At 37.4% G+C, this 22784-nt stretch overlaps 1 protein-coding gene across 6 annotated transcripts in view; it reads right to left on the reverse strand.

Annotated features, from left to right (window-relative positions):
* Positions 1–22784, reverse strand: part of SPHKAP (SPHK1 interactor, AKAP domain containing) — a 175085-nt gene that overhangs the window by 122111 nt on the left and 30190 nt on the right. For all 6 annotated transcript variants that reach the window (XM_059393648.1, XM_059393651.1, XM_059393653.1 and 3 more), the window contains one exon: positions 17892–17997. In XM_059393648.1, coding sequence (XP_059249631.1) covers positions 17892–17997 — 106 coding nt within the window. The remainder of the gene's footprint in view (positions 1–17891; positions 17998–22784) is intronic.

Raw genomic sequence — 22784 nt, forward strand, 5'->3', positions numbered from 1 at the left:
TGAATGCTTTCACTTGAAATTAGTGGATTTGAAAGCATTTCAGATCTGTGAAGACAAATTGTCCTTAGCAAATATTCTAATCTAAGGTTTGATTTTGGTTCTGCATTTTATAGTATTAATAGTTACAGCTATGATTTTTTCTTGTATGTTTAGAGTGTGCTGGAAAATGTGTTAAACTTGTCTTTTTTTTTTTTTTTTTTTTTTTTTACCTTTTAATTTAATCCTTATTGCAATGCTACAAGGTAGGAGTTATTTTAAAGATAAGGATCTTCACAGAAATTGTTATTTTGAAGGTGAAATCTTGAGAGATTTGAGTTTTTTACCCAAGTTGTTCAGAAACTGGCTTTGGATTTGGTTTTAAAAGTACCAAGGTCTTTAGGTGAAATAATTTAATTATGCAGTCCTCCATAACCCATACAAAATGATTCTAATTTGGGGTATGTTTCCCAAACATTATGCACACCTCATATTTATTATTATAACTATACTTTCTCATGGACTTCCTTTTTTTTTTTTCCCAAAGAGATAGAGAGCATGAGCAGGAAGTGTAGAGGTAGAGGGAGAGAGAGAATCTTAAGCAGGCTCCATGCCTAGTGTGGAACCGAAAGTGGGGTTCGATCTAATAATCCTGCAATGGTGATCTGAGCTGAAATCATGAGTCAGACACGAACTGAGTCACGCAGGTGCCCCATGGTTCTCCACTTTAAGGCTATTTTTCATGAGTGACATCCTAAGGTAACATTTTTCTTTAAGGAGAAGAAACATTTTGTGATGTAAATTATGATATTTAAATTAATCCACTTGGCCTGTATTGGAATTTCTCAAAACAAAACAAAACAAAACAAAACATGGCTTTACGTCTTTTTGTGTTAACACTGAAAGAAACCCATATTGTCATGCTTCTGCTCTTTGCCTTTCTGTGATCTTTAAAATTTACAACACCCATGGTTTCAGAATAGAGCTTTCATTCACTCTGAACTATAAGAATGTTAGAGACTTAAAAGGGAGACATCAAATGAACATACCAGTTAATAATACTTCACTGTGCAGTATAATAAACACTTCAACTATAATCACTTCTTAGTCATTGCAAAGCTCACTCCTCAAAAAGTAGGCACTGGGCATCTTCTGATTTCTATGTATTCAAAGAACATGGAATTATGGTTGCAACAAAATATGTCAACAAATGAAAGCAACTGTCATTTATCAGAGCATATGAACTATTTTGGTCCAAGGTCAGCCTCAGGAAGAGGACAGAGTTCAGACACAAGTCACTCAGGTCTTTCAGTAAGTGGGAACTGGGTTGGCATGTTTTCCTAGTGAAACACTGAGAGGCAGAGATGGAGACACCCAAAGGCCTCAGCTTGACACCTCCCACTGTGAGATGCCCACAGCTGTGATACATACTGCCTCATGACGAGGCTGATGTGACCAGAGCTGGTTAACTTGCTGGATTTCTCCTGCATTTAACTTCTTCAACAGAGAAATGAGAGCAGAACAATGAATCTGTCAAGTCTTTTACTTTAAGGGTATTTTTGCACCTATTTTTAAAGTAAATAATAACCGAAAATATGCAAAGAACTTGTTCTGTCCTAGCTAGCCGTGAGGAAAATAAAGAGCTTTTTGGATCTGCTTACTCAGTGGAAAATGCTAGAAAGACTTCCTGTTTGGTTGTTCCATATCCCTGGGATACCGAGTGTCTTTTCTATGGTACATCTTTGGTTCAGAGGAAAGAGAAATGTCCGAGAAAAGAAGTCGCATTTAAAAATGAAACCTAAATCTTTCAGTGCCTTAGAAGAAATATTTTGAAGGAGCTTTGTTTGATGAAAGTCTTCACTCACTATGTAACCTTAAAAATTGAATTTTATTCATCATAATTAAAGAAATAGTTCACTTGATTATGTTAATAATGAAAATACAGTTGCCCTATACATTTCATTAATAGAGATAATACCTATATTCTTTAACTATTGACTAAATAATGCTACATTTACTGAGAATGTTCTGGACTAAGGCCCTAATATATATAGTACCTAAATTAAACCTCTGGACATACAAGGTAGAATTTAAGGCCCATATATGTAATGTGCTTAAAGAAGAGAACCTATAGCAGGTTCTCAATAAACATTAGCTATCATAACAATGATTATTCTCTTCTCCTGGGCTTAGAGGAGTCAATAGTTTACCTAGTTAGTGGTGAACTAGGATTTGAGACAGGCTCTCCAAATCCAAAGCCCCCATTTGCTGGTGCTCCTTTGCAAGTTGGTAAAATACGTAATTTCTTGTCCTTGTGTTTTAAGGAATCCCAGTCTATGTGTTTATTCATCTCTCTCTCTTTCTCAGGGCTCTTTCTGAGTGATAAGGAGGTTTGAGTCCCAGTTCCAAGGCTACTGTTTGGTTAAGTCACTCACTAGCTTCCAGCCTCAGTTTTTGTAAGCAATTAATGCATGTGATCTGAAGGCATGTAACTTCTACACTAAGCAGCATGTAACGCTCCCCCCCCTCCTCCGGCTTGCCCTCCCCCTGCCTCCTCCGCTCCCAGATATATGAAAGGCCAAATAAGCAAAGAGAATAAAAATTCAGCCTCAATAAACCACTTAGCATCATAGGTTAGGCAATTTTAACCTGTGAAGAGCTTTTAGACAAACAATTAGAGACGCAGGAATGCTAGAAGGAAGAATACATACTTGAAAATCTAATGATTTTGAAGCCTTATGAATATGACCTCCCTGCTGAGAGAATCACTTTCTGAGGGGGAAAAGAGAAAAACTCACCAGGTTCTCTATAGCTCATTTATTTATCCACTATTTTTAGTTGCAGGTTTATATATTTCAGATGAAGAGCTAATAATAAATATTCTGTGTGTTCACAAACTTGTAGTAATAACGACACATATTCTCATAAAAATGAACGGGTATTCTAAATAATAAAGAAAGATCCATCTGCTCCGTTTTTCAGTAATTTCTCTTTATTATAGAGAGATCCAGCTCATATAAATTTATTTTGATATGAAATGGGGAAAGAGAAATAAACTTTTAGTAACCTGGACACATTAAAGCAATGCCTTAAATCCTGAACTCTACACCTGAAACTAATGGTGTACATATGTTGGCTAATTGAATTTAAATATATATAAATACATATAGACAGATCCTAATTCAGCTCCCACCTGCTAATCATTTCATGGACATTTATCAAGCTCCAGTGTTTAAGATATAGCCCTATACCCAATTTAGCTATTTTCCAAGCTTTGTCTCTAATTATTTTCCTGCACATATCCTGCTAGAGTCCACCAGTTTACTAAAAAGCACAGTCTTTATGATGCATGGGGTTTTCCTCATATCTTTTCATCTGCCCCCTGATTTTTTTCCATCAATGTTCTTCCCCAACCATCAAGAACTAATTGAACCAAGGCTCCTCTCCCCATAGCAAGTGTTTCCCTCTTCTGGTGAAATCTCTATAATGAAAATGATATTTCTACCAGAATTTTAGAATGTGCATGTGTGCCTTTTCCTTCCAATTCTGATGTGGGTGCATGAGTATCTTACTCAATTTGTGTTCCACACTTATCTCTTGATATATAGCTGATACTAAGAAACTGCTTGTTGTTTGGCACCAGAACATTTTGTACTTGACGTAATGTATATTTGTAATTTTCTTTTCCAGTGATTGTGTTTCAGAAAGAAAACCTGTGAGTGATTTATTCAATACAAAGAAAATTTGAGAGTTAAATCTAGGCACACAATGATATTTTATGTTTCTGCAAGGCTTTTATTTCTCTTAAGGTTTTTATGCCAAGGTAACAAAGAATTTTAAATTAGAGCATGATCTGCATTTTTGTAGTGCTCTGCTATCAAAACATTATCAAATTTCATTTTCTGATAATTGTAAGTGTAAAGACGTAAAGCAGCCCCAAAGCTTTTAAGAGAGGAAATTTCCATGCGCTAAAAGGTTTTTCCACTGGCTGGTGTGCATACTGGGCCTTGTGTGTGCTCCGGAGATTTTTCTGCCTACCTGTTTCTGGTGAATCATTCCCAGGCTCAGGAATCATCCTCACATGAATTTTCTCATCAGTATTCTGTAAAGATTCAAGGGGACCTATGGCAAATTTCTGCAACTCTTTCCCTGTGTAACTTTCTTTTCTTTGGTATTCTGCCTTATGAATTCTAGCTACCACGGCCTCCACTAGTTCTTAAACTTGTCTCCTTAACTGAGTATGACTGGTTAGGCTTCATTTTGAGTTTCTCTTTCCTATGGGAACCAGGAAAGTGTCCTCAACCCTATGTGCAAACATAGGGTTGCCTTATTTGTTTCAATCGCTCAGTGATTACTGTTTTCTGTAGCCTCTTTACAAATGCTTGAAACTTACTTCATATTGAACTTCTGATTTAAATGAAGCAGAATACAGAAAGTTTATTGATGTGATATCATATTGCACTTGGCAACTAATCCTCTAAAAAATGAAAGGAAAACCTGCTTGTCCCTTGTTTGTGTATTAGCAAGAAAAATACCATCCCACTTGTCCAGTGTGTATTTGAACAAAGAATATTCACAGTTGGGTGAAAAGCCTTTTGGAATGCCACTACCTTTTAAGTAAAAGGCCATATTTCTTCCCATACTTCAACCAAAACAGCATATCAACAGATTGAATACAAAGACAGAAAAAATAATGTAGATTTCTATCAAGCCAGACATTTTTTAAAATGGAAAAATGTAAAATGCTTCCACTCATCACTATTCTGGGAGAAAATATATTTTTTAATCTTTCAGTATTGTCAATATAATGGGCTTATTTTTTAGTGTTCATAGGAGTTCATAAAAAATATTTTCATTTCTAATATGTTAGATATTAATACTTATAAGCCAAATAAAATTTCTTTAGTTTTTCCAAGTAGAGAAATTAAATATTACTATAATGAAGATTTTGAGAATTCATCATCTATTTCATTTCCTTAGATTTAATCATTATAATTTTTACTCATTTGAAGCAAACAAATGACAATTTTTTGTATGCTATTTTTTGTTCTTAATGTAAATGTATTAAACATTATGTTAAACTAAAAAAAAAAAAAAAGAGAGGAAATTTCCTAATGTATGCCTTGTGATTAATGATGGAATGCTGCTTAAAATTTACTGAAAAATACCATCAGAAAAATGGATTCTTTTTTTTCAAAAGCAGAGATTCATCTGCTCCTCCAAACAAGGAGACTCAGAGAAGTTAAGGGTGCTAGAATTTTAAGACATCAATGTGAACAGGGGCTTGGGTGACCGTTCCAGGGTAAGGAACCCTGGTCATCTGCTCATTCAACAGTTTCAAACAAACACTATTTTTAAAAGAAGTTGTAATACAAAAAACGTTTTGGAAACCACGGTTCAAAGAAATCGTTCTTACAAATGTGACACATGATTTTCATGGAAGAAAGAAAAAGCAAGAGCTCTAAAATAAAGGGAGCAAGAGAAGCCCATTGGAAGAGCCATGGCATCATTCCGAGAAGAATCTCCAGGCCCCACTGGAGTTCTAGACTCTAAGAAACGCAATTAAATGTTTCTTAGAGAAGAAGGCTATACTGTGAGCAGGTCAGTCAGATTTGCATAGTAAGTGGGAGAGATGGCAAAGAGCTGATTAAGACGAAGGCAACTGCTCATAGATGTTGTCAACTCTGTGCTCTGTGGTTTAATTAATGGCATCTCTCCTGGAGGTAACCTTTCATGGAGATATCATGATCCTACATAATTCACTCCCTTTTGGTGTAAAGTTCTCTGAAGTTTTTTTTTTAAATTAATATTTAAGATTTTATTTATTTATTTGACAGAGAGAGAGAGGGAACACAAGCAGGGGGAATGGGAGAGGGAGAAGTAGACTCCCCAGTGAGCAGGAAGCCAGTGTGGGGCTTGATCCCAGGACCTTGGGATCACGACCTGAGTGGAAGGTAGATGCTTAACCAGCTGAGCTACCCAGCTGCCCTGTAAAGTTCTATGAGTTTTTAAAAAGCACACATCATTGTGTCACCACCATCCTAGACTAGATGAAGAACAACGTTTCAGCTCCACCATCTCCCCAAATTCCTTCCTGCTCCTTATAGTCAAATGCTTCCTAAATCCCAGTCTCTGGCAGCCATTGATTTGATTTCTATCCCCTAAAATGTTACCTTTTTTAGAATGTCATGTAGGTGGAATCATGTAGCATGTACCTTTTTGTGACTTGTTTCTTTCACTTGGCCTAATGTGTTTGACAGTCATCAACATTGTTGTGTGTTTAGCATTTTTTTCTTCCTTTTATTGTGGGGTGGCGTTTCACTGTATGTATGTAGACAGATTTTTTTTATAAAACCCATTTACCAGGTGAAGACCATTTGGGCTATTTTTATTTTTTGGTAAATATCAATAAAGCTGCTATAAACATATGCCTAGCGATTTTTGTCAGAAATTAAGGTTTTGTCTTGCCTTGGGTAAGTACCTAAGAATGAAGTTAATAGGTAATATGATAACTTTTTAAGTCAGTCAGAGAAAGACAAATACCACCTGATTTCACTCGTGCGTGGAATTTAAGAAGCAAAACAGATGAACGCAGGGAAAGGGAAGGAAAAATAAAATAAGAGGAAAACAGAGATTGAGGCAAACCATAGGAAACTCTTAACTACAGGGAACAAATAAGGTTGCTGGAGGGCAGGTCAGTGGGGGGCTGGTGTAACTGGGTGATGGGCATGAAGGAGGGCATTTGATGTAATGACCACTGGTGTTATCTGAAACTGACGAATCACTAAATTCTACCCCGGAAACTAATAGTACAGTATATGCTAACTAAACTGAATTTAAATAAATAATTAAAAAAAAAAAAAAACAGACAGACTGGTTTCTAACCTGGATTTACCACTTTCCATTCCACCAACAAGGTATGAGAGCCCCAACTGCTCCACATCCTCAACAGTATCTACTGTTGTCATTTCCTGCTTTCAGTTCATTTTAGATGTTCTACCAGGTTCATAGTGCTATTCCATCTCGGCTTATTTTCCTTTTAATTTGTAAAGATATGATTTTTCTTCCTTTTTAAGTTTCTTCTAAAATTAAAATCTTAATTTAGATTCTATCTTGGTGCAAACCATATTCATAAAACCATAACACATAAATTAGACTACCTACTTTTCAGTTTTTTAAAAAAATATTTTATTTATTGATTTGAGAGAGAGCAAGCAGGGAAAGGGGTTAGAGCGGGAGGAAGAAGCAGATTCCCCGCTGAGCAAGGAGTCTGAAGCAGGGTTGGATCCCAGAACCCTGAGATCATGAACTGAGCAGAAGGCAGACGCTTAATCAGCTAAGCCACCCAGATGTCCCTAGACTATATTTGATGCTAACTTTGGATGCCATCTCTAAGAGAAAGGTAATGTCACCCACCGTAAGTTTTCATTCATTCACTTGTTCACTTCACAACTACTTGTGGAGCACATACTGGCTTTGAGGGGTTTTAAGTCTTGTTTTGTTGTTTTGCTATTTAAATTTTTTTCATAAAATGCTTATATACAATGGGGAAACCAATTAAGAGTGTGTAGACCTGGCAGTCCAGGAAGTGATGTCATAGTAAGATATTATATCTGTTAAACTCTTCTAAAGTATATACATAGATATTCAACATTTATGTCTCTCTCTGTTTGCTATGTACATGAAGTGTAGAGTACAATTATCCGAGATGCAGCATTATGTTAGTATTTTGTCTCTCTGTGTCTGATTTATTCACGCAGCCTGATACTGTCGAGGTCCATCCATGTGGTTGTGAAAGGCAAGATTTCATTCCTTTCTATAGGTAAGGAGTATCCCATTGTGTATATATGCTACTTCTTCTTTACCCATTCATCCACGGATGCACGCTTCAGTTGACTTCATATTTTGGTTGTTGTAAATAATGCTACCAAGGACATGGAGGAGGGGCACTCCTGCTGGATCTACTAGGTGCTGCTTAATTACCTGGGCAATCAGGGGTGAACAAAGCAAGAATAAAGACAAAACAGACACTGTGTTGTTCTCATGTTGTTGGGGGAAGGCAGACCATAGTCAAATAAATATTACAGAAAGAGAGAGAAATTGAGGAAGGGAATGAAAAGCACTGTAAAGACAAATAAAGCCAGAGAAATGGAATGCTATGTGGAAAAGTATTTCCTGGCAGGCCTTGGTGAGGGGTACGCTGAGCAGAGAGCTGAATGAAATGAGGCACACGGCCGTCTGGGGGAAAAGCAGCCCAGGCAGAGAACATCAGCAAAAACAAAGGCTCAAAGCAGGAGTGTACTGCTTGTATTGGACAAACAGCAGACACACAATCATGGTTATGCAGAGTAAGCAGGGGAGAAGTGACGAGAAAGAACCTTTCAGCTTTCACTGAAAAGAAATCCAGTGCTGAGCTTGGCCATGTGGTCTTTACTGTCTCGACACACTCTAAGAGTCTATGAAATTATTTCATTATAATTTTGGAATGCTTACTCATTGGCTTAAATACTATTTAACTGCTAGCTTAAATTTTTATAATAGTTTAAAGCCCCCCACACACACCACACACAAACACACACATACCACACACACACACACCACACACACACACGAGGTCAGAAGATCTGTACAGATCTATACAGAGGTCTGTATAATTTTACACATGTAATTTCATGTTAATTTAATCTATGCTTTAGCAAACTTTCTGAGAATTCTGAAATCTTTTGTTTCCACCGTGGAAAATAATTGTCTGCATTTTTTCATGGGGAAACTATAATGCTTACTTAAAGCAAATGGAGAATCTAAGAAGAGACAGTATACAAACTGAAAATCAAATTGTGTGAAAGAAAAAGAAAAGAAACTAGCATAGAAAACTCAGTGGTTTAGTCTTAGTTTCTCTCAAGGTTTCATTAAATGTTAAGATAACATTTTCCTTTTAATGATGATTCTAGTGGCTAGCTGCCTGAGTTCTTGTCTGCTTAGTGTCCTTTGACAAATAGGAGAAACTGTTAACCAAGGCATGTTTGATTATTCCTTGGACATAGTCTGTAATACGATTATCTGCTGGTTGAACGTGAAGCGTTCTTGCCTCTTAACACTGACAACTGCTGCCATTTTGGAAATTGTGTAACTGATGACATGAAAGAAGATTCCAAAATGAACTAAGCATTGCTAAGAGCGTCCTTTCAAAATAAGGTGGTGAGGGCATGGAGGAAGTAGGGCTATGCCTTCTCTTGTTTCGATTCTAGGAACACCACAAACGTCTGACTTTTTGTCTATAGTGACTGGACCACCTCCTGAAATACATCTTTCTGCTTTGGACTGAAATAATGAAACATCTATTGGCTAAGTGGCCAATTCTACATTAGTCACTTTAACTTCATCAGCACCAATCACGATTCCTTCAAAATGAGTTATGTGACCTGGTGGCTTTTGCCTTTATAAGCCTGTACTCCCCACACACAATTCCAAGCACACTCAACTTCAGTCCACTGTGCGTCTAAGACCCCAAATACAGGCTTTTGATTGGTCATCAGTCTCTAATTCTTGGTCAACAAATATTTTTAAAACACTGGAAAGTAAGGGAGGACCTGGAATAAAACAATCCTCCATTATTGAGGAAGGGAATGCCTGGAAAGCACCAGATCATAGTTGGCTGGGAAGGTTGAAAAAGGAAATGATAAGCACAAGATCTGCACCTCCTTCTCTGTCTTTACTGTGCAGGAGGTAGGAGGCAATTCCCCGAGATAGGAAAGAAGACAACATTGTCCTACCTCATCATAAACGTATCTCTAGATAAACTGTATTTTCATAGCAGGAGAATCATTATCCTATTGCTTCTAGCAATAGGTACCTGGTCTAACTAAACTTGCCTTTGATAAATACACAAGGAACAAACTGATTTATGGACTGTCCATCTCTGACAAATGTCACAAATGGATGGACCGGTCTGAGTCTAAAATGGAGATTTTTTTCATGAATAAAAAGGGGTCTCTTCTTCAAAATTCATATCCTCGTGTATGTAATTTAGAGACTCTGTGTGTTGATCTGGGCCAGAGTGCATCCTAATGTGGCAAGAAGTGAACTAGACAGAGCCTCAGGGACAGGAATGGATATCTCCCTGCTTTTCTCGGGCTACACAATTACTTGTTTCCTGGAAACCACATTGTATCTCTGTGGAGTCACAGAATGCTCTAAGAGCATGGAGGACAATTCAGAAATATCAAGCCATACTTGTTTACTTCTGCCACATCACACAGATGTCAGCTGGCTGAAGAATGCTTTGAAAGTTGATCAGAGCTTTTTCTGCATAAAAGTGATAACTGAGTTTGAGTCTCAAGTACAAAATGCAAGAGTTACAGAAACAGATAGGCTCAGGAAATGCAAATATAGTATAATTTATGAATGGTCAGCAATGTTTTAAACAGAATAAAGTTAGATGTATAAATAGAGGAAAGCTGATTGCTATTTAATTGCTACTTAGAAGCAGTATAATGCAGTAATGTTGATACAATCAGAAAGGGGAATGTGATTTTTAATGTTAGGAGAAGCAAAATTTAAGAAAAACACACCTGTCAGAAACTATGACATGCATCAGGGCTTATCATTGATTTTGGATTGTTTTGTATAGGCTTCCAAAGCATAGGTAATGCAAAATTTACCAATTGTCAAAGGGACAGTGAAATTAATGGTCATGTATTATTTGAGGATAGATGCATGCCTTTAGCCTTTGGCAATTATAAGAAAGGGGCAATTCTCATTTCTTCACTCTTCTCTTGCTTGTAAGAAGCTACTGGAAAAGTCAACCTTCTAAGATGTAAGCAGATGGACACATAAGTTGCTAAGGAAGACATCTGTTTCTTTGATGCTTTCCATCCGGGAGAGTATGAGCCCTCACAAGGGTCTTTCATGTTGGGTCTCATTTTTGAAACGCAGAGATAAGTCTCCTAAATATGAACACAGAAATGAGGGGGCTCATTCTCAGGGATTCGTGAGCCAAAGGTTCAAATTTATCCAGGTCGTATCCTTCTTTCCTTCTCTGACACTTGCGGAAGTGACAATTGGGCATTTCAATCAGAATAGCAAACGTGACAGGATACAGGAAAAGCAGAAGTTCTTAGGGCTGTTGAGGAATGCACCATTTACGCCAGACTCCAAAATCAAGAGGGCTGCTTGTCTGGGAGACTGGAAGGAGGGTAACCCTTAAGGTAAGTGGTAGGGAGTCGGGATGGCAGGTGTTTTTTAAACACCCCAAAATAGAAAGGAGGAGACTTTTGAATGCTATGTGAGTTGTTTTTTTTTTTTTTTTAAACTTTAGACCCCTTTAACCAGGGATATTTAATACATACTATAAAGGTTTGGAGAAACTGCAAGAATTCAGGAAAAAAAAAGATCACTTGCCTAGTTCCCATCATGCAGCATCATCCTCAACTCCGCAAAATGTTCTCAGCTATTTTGGGTTTTCAGAGTCCTACTTTTTGGTTAAAAAAAAAAGCAAAAGAAAAATAGAAAAGAAAAGAAGAGAGAAGAAAAGAAAGGAAAAGGGAAAAGAAAAGAAAAGATAAAGGCACTGCAAGCTCGTTCCAGGAGTTCTTCACACATAGCAAAAAGGATGTTCAAGGAACCAAGTTGTAGAGGACAGAAGACTAGCCTATTGGGATCTCAAGCACAGCAGAGCAATTGCTGGAGACAGAGAGAGGTGAACAGACGTCTTCCAAAGTAGGAATGAGAAGCTAAATCACATTCAAACTACAACATAAGCCATAATTGATAGTTTTACACAGAATCTCCCACAGAAGATTACTGAATTGGCATTTTCTGAAGAAGGAACTCGTGTGTGTAGTACATGAAGCCCCACGCTTCCATCTCACTGTGAATTGGGCTGCTTTCATGCCAAGAGATGTGCAAGATTAGGGCCTGTTTTTGCTGAAGACAAAAGCACTGTATACTCCAGGATGAAAAGCCTGGTATCCTCCTTCTATAAAAAGTGAATATGCCCAATTATGCTGATTCTTAAAATTTTATTTATGTATTTACATTTTTTCTTCTTTTTTTTTTTTTTAAAGATTTTTATTTATTTATTTGACAGAGAGAAACCACAAGTAGATGGAGAGGCAGGCAGAGAGAGAGAGGGAAGCAGGCTCCCTGCTGAGCAGAGAGCCCGATGCGGGACTCGATCCCAGGACACTGGGATCATGACCTGAGCCGAAGGCAGCGGCTCAACCCACTGAGCCACCCAGGCGCCCTGTATTTACATTTTTTAAAAGTCCTTCCTTCCGGTAAAGAATCAGCTTCTAGAAGCACAGAATATTACAGCTATTTTCTATCATGTGTTTCCTAGAAGTATTAATGGGGCGTTTGGCCCAGAGCAATACAATTCTGACTAATAAAAACGTCTTTGGAGATAGAGATCAGATCCTGAGAAAGCCTCCCAATTTATATGTCTGTGCCGACACACATTAATTGAATTGGTTTTGTTAATTACATGCCATCAAGACGATCTGAGCTTAGATGAAAGTGTATTTTACAGAGTAAGACGGAGCATCCAGGGACATCCATTCTGACAGTCCTTCAGAGGTTTCTGTGCCACTGTTGACAACAAATTTAACTCAGTTTAAAAGAGGCCAGTTTAAAAGAATGTTCTTGAAATTTCAAAGAGAATATCAGGTATCTTATGAAGATCAAACCCCACCTCTGGGAAACTCAAGTCTTTTCCCTCTGCTGCCTTTGGTAGGTCCGGGTTTAATGTGGATTTAATTAACATGTCATAAAAAGAGAAGAATATTTGGGGGTTGATTTTTCCCCAACAATTCTTTCATCACATGAATCCTATTCAGAGACTTGATTCCATGATACCCTAAAGAGCACATCTTTAGTCCCATGAAGTGAAGCAAGGACTGAAAATGTCCACTTACTATGAAAATGTGACATCGAGTGTGATGCTTTCAAAGCAGAAGAAAATCTAACAGAGATTCAACATAATGAGAGGGCAGTGCATGCTACCTCAGATTAGCTTTTAAATTCTAGATAAATAAATACTGCTCTGTGTAAAGATCATTTATTTACTGAGCATCAGCTGTGTACTGAGAATTTACACAAAGCAGGGCACCTGGGTGGCTCATTAAGCATCCAACTCTTGGTTTTGGCTCAGTTATGATCTCATATCATGGGTCAAAAGATTGATCCCTGCATTAGGCTCTGTGCTCAGTGGGGAGTCGACTTGAAGATTCTCCCTCCCTCTCCCTCTGCATCTCCCCCAAATCACACACACATGTTCTCTCTCTCTCAAATAAATAAATCTTTTTTTTTAAAGAACTTACCCAGACCTTTTTTTTTTTAGATTTTATTTATTTGATAGAGATCACAAGTAGACAGATAGGCAGACAGAGAGAGGGGGGAAGCAGGCCCCCCACTGAGCAGGGAGCCCGATGTGGGGCTCAATCCCAGGACCCTGGAATCATGACCTGAATCGAAGGCAGAGGCTTTAACCCACTGAGCCACCCAGGCGTCCCCCCCAAACTCTTTTGTATAAAAACATCACACCAACCCTAAGACATCTGAGTCAGAGAAGTTATGTCACTAGCCTAAGATCACATAGTAAAAGAGAAATCTGCAATCTTACTTTGATCCTTAGATTCTAGGTCCATTTTTTTTTTTTTTTTTTTTACTATGGCATCCTACTGCCTCCTAGAGATGAGGTTTTGATTTATAATAAAGAGAATACAAAGGCTTTTTTCATTTTGTGTCTAACAGATATAAAACCATAACATTTATTATCATTTAACTCATTTAATGAAAAATCCCTATGATTCAGTTTAACAATAGTGATCATATTGGTCTTATAGGAACGACTAATCCTATGAGAAGAAGTAACATCAGACAAGATCTATGTGAGATAAGATTCAAGAGGTAGCACACAGGGCTCTAGCATTCACTCTCCACCAGCTACTCTTTCTCTCCCATTTTTTTTCTGTAAAATTTTGAAATCCCATCCTTTTAAACACATGATTTTTGGACCATCACATTGCACACATTAAGACTTTCTTTGAGTTTGGAGATCGGTAAATTACTGTGACCTAGAGGAGATCTCACATTCCAACTTGGATGGATTGATGGTGTCTTAAAGCTTGGAGCTTCAAGACTTGGAGAATTCTGAATTCAAGTCCAGGTTCAATAGGATTAATTACCAATGGAAGTTAAGGGAGGGGGCAACAGAACTAGTTCAGCAGTAGCAGAATTAAGTAAAAACAGGTTTCGTTTTGTCACAACTTTATTAACCTACACAATCACTACTACCTCAGTGAGAATTTATCTGGTAACTTTCCTAGCATTTAGAGGAAGGGAAGAAGACTGAGAAAGGATCCTTCTGAAGCTTGAGCTGATTCTATAGAATCCTATGACTTACTGTGCCATTTCTGACAGCAAAAGGGGGTCTATTAACAAAATGCAAGGACAATACATGTAAACTACGGCTAGGTGGTATAGTCATCTTAGCTCTGGGGAAAGGCAGTCCCTTAAGGAGTTCCTTCTTCAAATAAGTCCACCCAAATCTTTTTCCTGATGCCATGGCTTTTTCACAGCTGTGGCTCCCAGCAACTGTATTTCCCCAACAGCAAAGAGGAAATGAAGCAATTGCATATGGGTGGGATTCCTGAAACCCTTGGAGATTCAATGTGACACACAGGAGAGAAACTCAGCCAATTTGCAATTTTTCAGAGGCTGATTATCCAACTAGTGCATTATCTTTCAGAACCTTGTTTTATTTCATCCACCAGTTAATTTAGCAATATGTCAGTTCTGATTAAGAAGGTTTGATGGGGAAGAAGATGAGGCTATTACATAAAATCAGTTTGGGGAATTACCAATAGATTTCAATTATCCATGGTACTCTTCCTGAAGGTTGATTGACTGTGAACTGTGGTGATTCAGCTGGACAGCCTTGCTATTTCTAAGATAGAGCTCTCCTTGTCTTTTGTCTCTTCGAGTACACACTGTATGTGCATTTATAGATTCTCACTTGCCCAGGCCCATTATCTGTGATTAACAAGATTTGTTTTTTCAAATTGATCAATGATCACTTAAATAAGTTTGCAGTAATATATAATAATAAAATAAAAGCATGAACTTATTCAATATTCAGTGTCTTCTTATTGAGGGCCTCCGTTCCAGATATAAAAAAAGGAAACAATAGTGAACTACTCTTTTGAAGGGTAGGAAAACAATCAGAGCCACGTGGAAGATAACATGTGGCACAGAAGACTACTAAACTTTCTTTAAATGAAATTATTATATAAGTTTAAGAGAACATTTAAAAGGAAAGGCATGTACTTCTGAACATTAGAAAAATATTCCAGGACACAAAGGTTTTAACTTCTGCATTAATTTGTAGCAACCCTTCCTAAAATAGGTTGGATAATCAATCTAATTCACTCATTCAAATTTCGATCATACTTGGAAGCCCAAATTAAGATCCAATTCTCTTTCTGAAGACTGTTGTTGTCTGTTTCAGGTCCAGAGTTTCTCTCTGTTCTTCACTATAAATGCTCACAATACTCATTTTCCCATAATTGAGACTATCTTCAGATATTACTATCTAGTTATCTCACATATGAATTACTGTTTGACTTTTCACATGAGAAACCAGTATTATCTCCCAAACTAGCCTATAAATATACATGCATTCTTGTATCTCTCCCCAAGATCTAACAGAATTTTGAATGTATTTGTACCAGGCCATATGAGTTTGCCTATAATTGATCGTTTTTAATCTGTAAAAAGAAAACTTCATATGGTTTAACCTCCTAACACTTCTAGAAACGGTTGTGGTAAGAGTACGATTATATTTAAAACTTTAAATTCATATACATACACACACACACACACACACACCTACATAGATATATACATACAGGTTTTATATGTATATATATATACATTATGTATACATTATGTATATATACATAAAATACTTGTATGTATATATACACATATATATACATATATATAAAATAAATGATTGCATGTATATATATACATATATATATATATAATAAATGATTGCATTTGGGTTTTTATTTTTTGAGTAGACATTAGCCCCAAAGAGCTCTATTCAGTAGCTTCCAGACATGATTTTTAAGAAGTGAATATGATTACTTTTTTTCTCCAGGAAAAAAAAAATGTAGTCGAGGTAACAGAGCATAAAATGCTAACTCTCTCAACATGGCAGTATGTATATTGAATTATTTTCTGGCACCATGTACTTATCAACAAATTATGCTATAGAATAATGTTACACATAGTAGTCTTCATTTTGAGTGCTTACGGTAAGCCAGGCACCATTCTAAACATTTCACATCTATCAGCTCACGGAATCCTCACCCTTTACTTCCTTTTTTCAGATGAGCAAATTGAGGCATGACGAGAGAAGATAATTTGCTCAAGATAACACAACTAGTAATGATTGAACTGGATGTCAAATTCAAGCAGTCTGGCTTCAATCCTTAATTTAAATACCACATGGACTCTAATCAATAGAAATGGAGTTATTTAAAAATTAAAATAAATGAAAAATCATTTAGCTTTGGGAAATGTGTAGATCTGATAAAGACTATCATTTAGAGCTACAGAGCTGATAGAACATACCCCAAGGCTTGAAGACCTGCAGTTTTAGCTCTTTTATATAAGTAACTCAAAATCACTTTGAATTATACTACTTCAGTTTTCTGCATTAAAAATGGACATTTATAGCGCTGACTCTACTATAAGAATTTTATTAGAGGAGAATGAATAATAGATCATACAACACATGAACATTAGAGCCTTGAACTGATTAGACCAGTTTATTTTTATATCTGGCTATGAACATACGCATGCAAATACTTTTGTAAAATTATGTTTAATGCTACTTTTCTATAAACAGCATATCTTCTCTAACACAGATATGTGTGTTTCATTTTCTTTGGTACTTGAAAATTATATAAAAATCACATAAGCAGAGGATAAATAAGACTGCTTAACTGGGTATAGTAATCAATCAATTAATATACTTATGCATACATGATGTTACAATATGTATACATAATTACATACACACACATACATACATACACACACTATATAATATGTTTGGTAAGAGAATTTGTCTTGATATACCCCTATATTATAGGGGGATATACCCCTATAATCATGAGTATTTTTAATCATTTAACCTTTTTAAAATAACTAATGAAATAATGCAGTGTGATTTCATCTAATGTTAGATGAGATTAAACACATCTTCCTCTGGAATTCTGCAGCAAATAGTAACAAAAGCTACTGGTGGGAAAGCAGACGTTTTAAGTTTCTGGGCCTTAGGTTGGATTGACTGGAAAAACAAAGTAGATGAATTTATAATGTTCAAATGACAACTTTCAGTAAGTATGTTAAAGCAAGACTTGTCTATTAGTTCTAAAGTCTATATTCTAGGAAATGTAACTCTGTGTCTCATAATAAAATAAGCCAAGCACACCCTTCTCTTTAAGAAAGTATCAGAAGAAGAATAGCCAAGAGTGTTTCTTAGGTACAGACCTAGGTGTCTCCTATAAGGGGAGCCACTCAAAGCCTGGGAAGATTTTTCTGAAAGGAGATGCATGAAAGGAAATGAGAAGCTGTTACCCATGGCCAAGTTTGTGAAGGGAAGAGGTGGAAGCTTTGGTGGACCCACAGCAGAGGCTTATAGCTTTCAAGTCCTACCTATCTGAATTTCTCGAGCTTTCTGATCATTCTCATGAATTACATTTTTAGTGGCATCAGAGGTTAACCTGCCAAGCAAACTGTGGGTTACTCCAGTGTTTGATGTTGTTGTTGTTTTCTGCTTTAGGAGAAGTACTTGGAGAGTCAAACTACACTAGCGGTCAAGTTCAACAGGGCAAGGTTACCTTCTTACAGGCTGTGATGGAGCTCCCCAGGCCACCTCTCAAGAACCCGCTGGCAATGCCCTCCTGTGCCGCTGACACCTCGTACATCAGTGGTGACTCCAAGTTGCTGTTGGTGCCCAAAACACAAAAGAGAACACATTCTGGTGAGACAACTCCATATTCAGAAGAGAATAGGCATGATGTGCTTTAGCAAAAGCCAGCTTTTCAGAGTGCACGGAAACTGCAAATCCTGCTGACACTGTTTCTGTTGGCTTTGTTCCCGTAATTGGTGGAACCAATGTGAGCTATTCTCTTGGGAACAGGACACTGTAATCCAGTGACTTCTCTTGGCTTACGTGCACAGGTGTATCTTTCTGACTTCCAGCCCTGCTAGTTTTTCTTAAGCAAGCAGTTTTAAAAGCCAAATAATGCTTTTTGAATGTCACATTAACATAATTTTAATCAGGAGACAGGGCACTACCATGAAAAGAATGTGGGCTTTACAAAAAGGCGCATCATCTCTTTAGATCTCTCTGGCTGGAAGCATTACTTTAACTTCTCTGTCTCCAAAACTCTAGACTTATATCCCTTCTCCCTATGTCTAGTTGAAATCATTGCCAATCCTACTTTTCATGATATGGCTGGGAGATTTTGAATTTGGTTGAATTATAATACAAAAGCCCTCTGGATTTAATGGATTCCTAAATATCTCTCTTCTGAAAGAATGAATACTAAGAATTTTTTTAAGAAAAGGTATGGGTATCTGAAGTCTACACATTTTATTTTTGTTGTTCTTGACCACGTAGAATATGAACAACTCCTCAAAATACATTTTTTGGAATATGATCTAATAATTCTTTACATAATTATCAAGCCAACATTTAATAATTTTCTCTTAAAAGAAACAGCAAATAGATTAGTTAATGCATTTCTAATATATAACCCTCATGTTTTAAGTTCTAAATTAGTCCATTTTCATTCCATTGGAATTAAACACAAGTCAGAAATACATAAATGTAGTCTATTAGTTTTTACATTATTAATTATTATGAATGTTTTTTTTTAAATGACTAAGGATGGTATATATAACAGATTATAGCTTTGGCTAAAAATTACACAGATTAATTCACGCAAAATCTGTTTTACTTTAAATTTTCTTTATCATTTTCTGAGTAATTGCTACCTTGAGGACTAAAGTGAGCTGATTTAAGTGAAAGGAGTGCACTCATGTTAATCCTTGCTTAACTAGGAAAAGGCCATGAAAGGAAAAAGGAAAGGAGGCTTGTACTTGGCTCCAGATTCCTGCTTCCTGCTCTCTGGGTCTGTCCCTTCATTTTTAAATGAACGTTGGGAGTAAAGTGTGTGGTCCTTTCTGGCACAAGAAATCACTTGCAAAACATCATGGAGAGCCCATGGCCTTATTTTTATGGGTGTCTCACAATGTGGGGCTGGTCACTTTGAACTGACACTTAAATGTGACTATCCCTCACACCCAAATCCAGATTCCCTGTGAATGCTTTCCTGGCCTGAAGACAGCTCCGCTTTTACCCAAATGCCAAACATTTATCATTGGTAGGTGTGGAAGGTAAGCCAATAGACCGAGCTAACTTGGGTCTGCAATAACTTGGCTCATGAGTCAAGAAAATAATATTTTCCAGGGTGAGGACATCTCACATTTCTCTTTACAGGGCTCACAACCTTAAGAGTGAGAAGGAAGTAACTGAGAAGTGAGGTTGAGACAGATCTGATATAAAACAGTGTCGGAAAAGAGCGTCACCAATCTCTGATTGCTCTAGAGGGGAATGACATCTACCCTGGGGAGAGTTACCTAGGTCCAAAGCAAGGGTTAATGGGAACACAGAAAAAAGTAAAAGATCACCCATGGAAATTCCTTGTTTCCCCATAAAGCACGTTGTATATGACTGCAAGTAGACAAGGTGCTCTGGTAATCTTCTGCATAAAAAGGTTTAAGGACTGCTGTGTTAATCTAGTGGAAGGACGAAATGACAAGTCTACCCACATATGCCTTGATATGAGAGCCCGACTGCCTTTGAGATGACTCTGAGATCCCAGCTGGAAATGAAGGTGAGGAAAGACCTTGAAAGTGTTGCTTGCCTCTAAGTTTCACTCCTTAGTCCTAATGCTAATTTTGTATAGCACTAATACAGGAAGTGATTTTAAATATATATCTGCATCTATGTGTGTATTGATTTATGAATTAATTTATTTTATCTATTGTTATGAAAATTAAACAGGGTAGTAGTCTCATATTGGAGTAAAATCAGTGCATTATCTGATAAAGCTGACACAGTACCACTGCACCAATATTCAAAGCGAAAGCAACTTCTAGTCCCCAGAAACACATTAAAATCAATTTGGTGACGCCTAATATACATAGGGATGATTCTCTTTTAGACCATGTGACATGGGTGTGAGTTCCCAGTAAGTAACTCGATAATGCAGCCCAATCTGTTCCCATGCCTTTGGGAGGGAGATGGAATTTTTAGAGTATCTGCAAAGATGCTCTCCTTGGTCTCTGGAGAAGCAGAACATTGACTGCTACAGGATAAGACAAAGACAGCAAGACGAGACTCATGCATTTATTAAAATGAGTACAAATTGGCATTAAAAGAATTGCTGTCAAGATACAGTACAGCTTTATAAGTTGCTCCTAATGAGGAAGGCTGCAAGTTCTTCCCCAGGACATTTTCTTTGATTTTGACAAATGTTGACAATATTTCTTAAGCACATCCTTTCCAGCCGGTTTCATGGTGAAACTGCTAAATGTGTTTCAATGAGGAGGTAGATCAAGGTGGAAAAGAAGGTACAGAAGTAGAGTTTGAAGTAGTGACTTTAACAATACTAAGGGATGAGAAGTAGGTTCCCTTACAGAAAATATCTTATGTGAATGAGGTGCTGAGTTATCACCACAGGGCAATCATCAAGGATTCATGCAGTGCGAATAAGTAGGTCACCATCAGTAGTGACAATGGCTTAGGGAATAGTCAGTGACTTCTCCAGAGAGAGAAGTGTCCTGTTACAGGAAATCAAGTTGTCAGTATGCTGCTGCTCAAAGTTTGGTCTGTGAACCAACAGCATTGCTATCTCTTAGGAGCTGGTTATGTACCCAGGAATTCAGGTCTCTCCCTAGAATTACTGAATCAGAATCTGCATGTTAACATTCAACCTGGGGGATTCACATGTCTGTTCAACTTTGAGAATCATTCATCTGACATGTTAAATTAAATACACATTCCAATTGGTCCTTAAATCTTTGGCACGTGGTGTTTCTTCTTTGAAGAACACCCATCCCAGGCCCCCCTCCTTCCTCCTGAATAATGCCTACTCTACCTTTTCCATTTACAAATCACCTCTTGCACCTCCCTCCTCGCCGAGAAGGCCACTATTTCTCTCCAACGTTTCACCAGTGCCTCACACAAACACAAACACACTCACACTCTTACCACTCTTCCTATTCCCAACCTTACCCTAACCCAAGAAATGGGACAGGCACTCTTCTCGTGTGTTCCAACAGCATCCTGTACCATGTCCTGTTACAACACTTGTCAAATGGCATATAATTTTTTAATATTTGTTTATTTCTCCTTTAGGCTGTCAATACTGAAAGAACAGAGACCTGTTAGGAGGATGGAGAACAGCACCAGGCAGGGTGGATGCAGAATTAGTACTTATTCATGTTGTTTGTTCTTATCTTTCTGAGCATCCTGGTGGACATTAACAGATCAGGCAGAAAAGTGTGTTTGAATTCAATGCTTAATTTTCTGCAGTGGTGACAGATGGTGAGATAAGCCACATCTGAGGAGATCATTTAAAGAGTTTCCCAGGATAGTTCTAATGAAAAGGGATCCTGCAGCTATTATCGCTCAAATTTCAAGTAAACAGAGTGTAAAGTTAAAATAAATTTAGCAGATTCTTAAAGGTAAGATTTGTTCTTATTTCCTGCCCACGTACAGAATGTTTGCAGTAAAATGTAGCAATTTCCATTCCTTTGATTATCTCTCTCGTATTAAGGATATTTACTCGTGAGCTTTACACTAAATCCTTCCGTCTCCATACTGGAAGAAAAATAAAGGCTTCCATCTATCAGAAGAGATCTTTGAAAAGGAATTGAGATGGTCTCATGAAATTCAATTTAATGGCATACCAACTAAGAATTTAGAAGACTTTAAAACACAATTTCACGTGGTTCAGGGTGAAAGTGTGCTCAAGTGGATGTCCTTATTTTACTCTCACCCAAACTGATTAACTTTTTACTCGACGATCAGAGGTTTAGGTCAATCTTTCAAAAACCGATTTGTTTTTAAAATCACATGATGTTTGTTTCTCTTGCTTTCATCTTCCTTTTTTAAAAAAAAATCATTTTTCCTTTTTCTTTAAGTTCAATTAGCCAAGATATAGTACATCATTAGATTTGGGGGGTTCAATAACGGACATTAAGGAAGTCACATTATGTGATGAGCACTGGGTGATACATGCAACTAACAAATCAGTGACCATTACCTTCACCTTCTGACCAGTCTGTTAACAAAGGCTCTCTCCTTGACCAGACTTTAGTCAGGCTCCTCCAACTGTCCTTTCAATTAGATCTTGACCTTGAACTGCAGCCCTCTCCTTGACCTACTGAGCCTAGTTTTCAGCAAGGAATCCTGCTAAGTTAGTCAAGCAAGAATCTCTCCACCCCTGACATCTGTCCTCATGCCTCACCCTTGATAGCTACATCTTTGGTTGACCTTTAGCAAGAATACTTATTAGGCCATTTCGGCAAGAATCTCCCTACTCTCAGTATTTCCAGTTAGTACACTGACCCCCTTACTCTGCCTATTGGCTGGAAGTCCCCATTTGTCCCTGTTGTATGTGGAGCTGGGCTCAATATTCTATACTGATGTCTTTCTC

The sequence above is a fragment of the Mustela nigripes genome, chromosome 3, assembly GCF_022355385.1.
Source record: "Mustela nigripes isolate SB6536 chromosome 3, MUSNIG.SB6536, whole genome shotgun sequence".
NCBI classification, from domain to species: Eukaryota; Metazoa; Chordata; class Mammalia; order Carnivora; family Mustelidae; genus Mustela; species Mustela nigripes.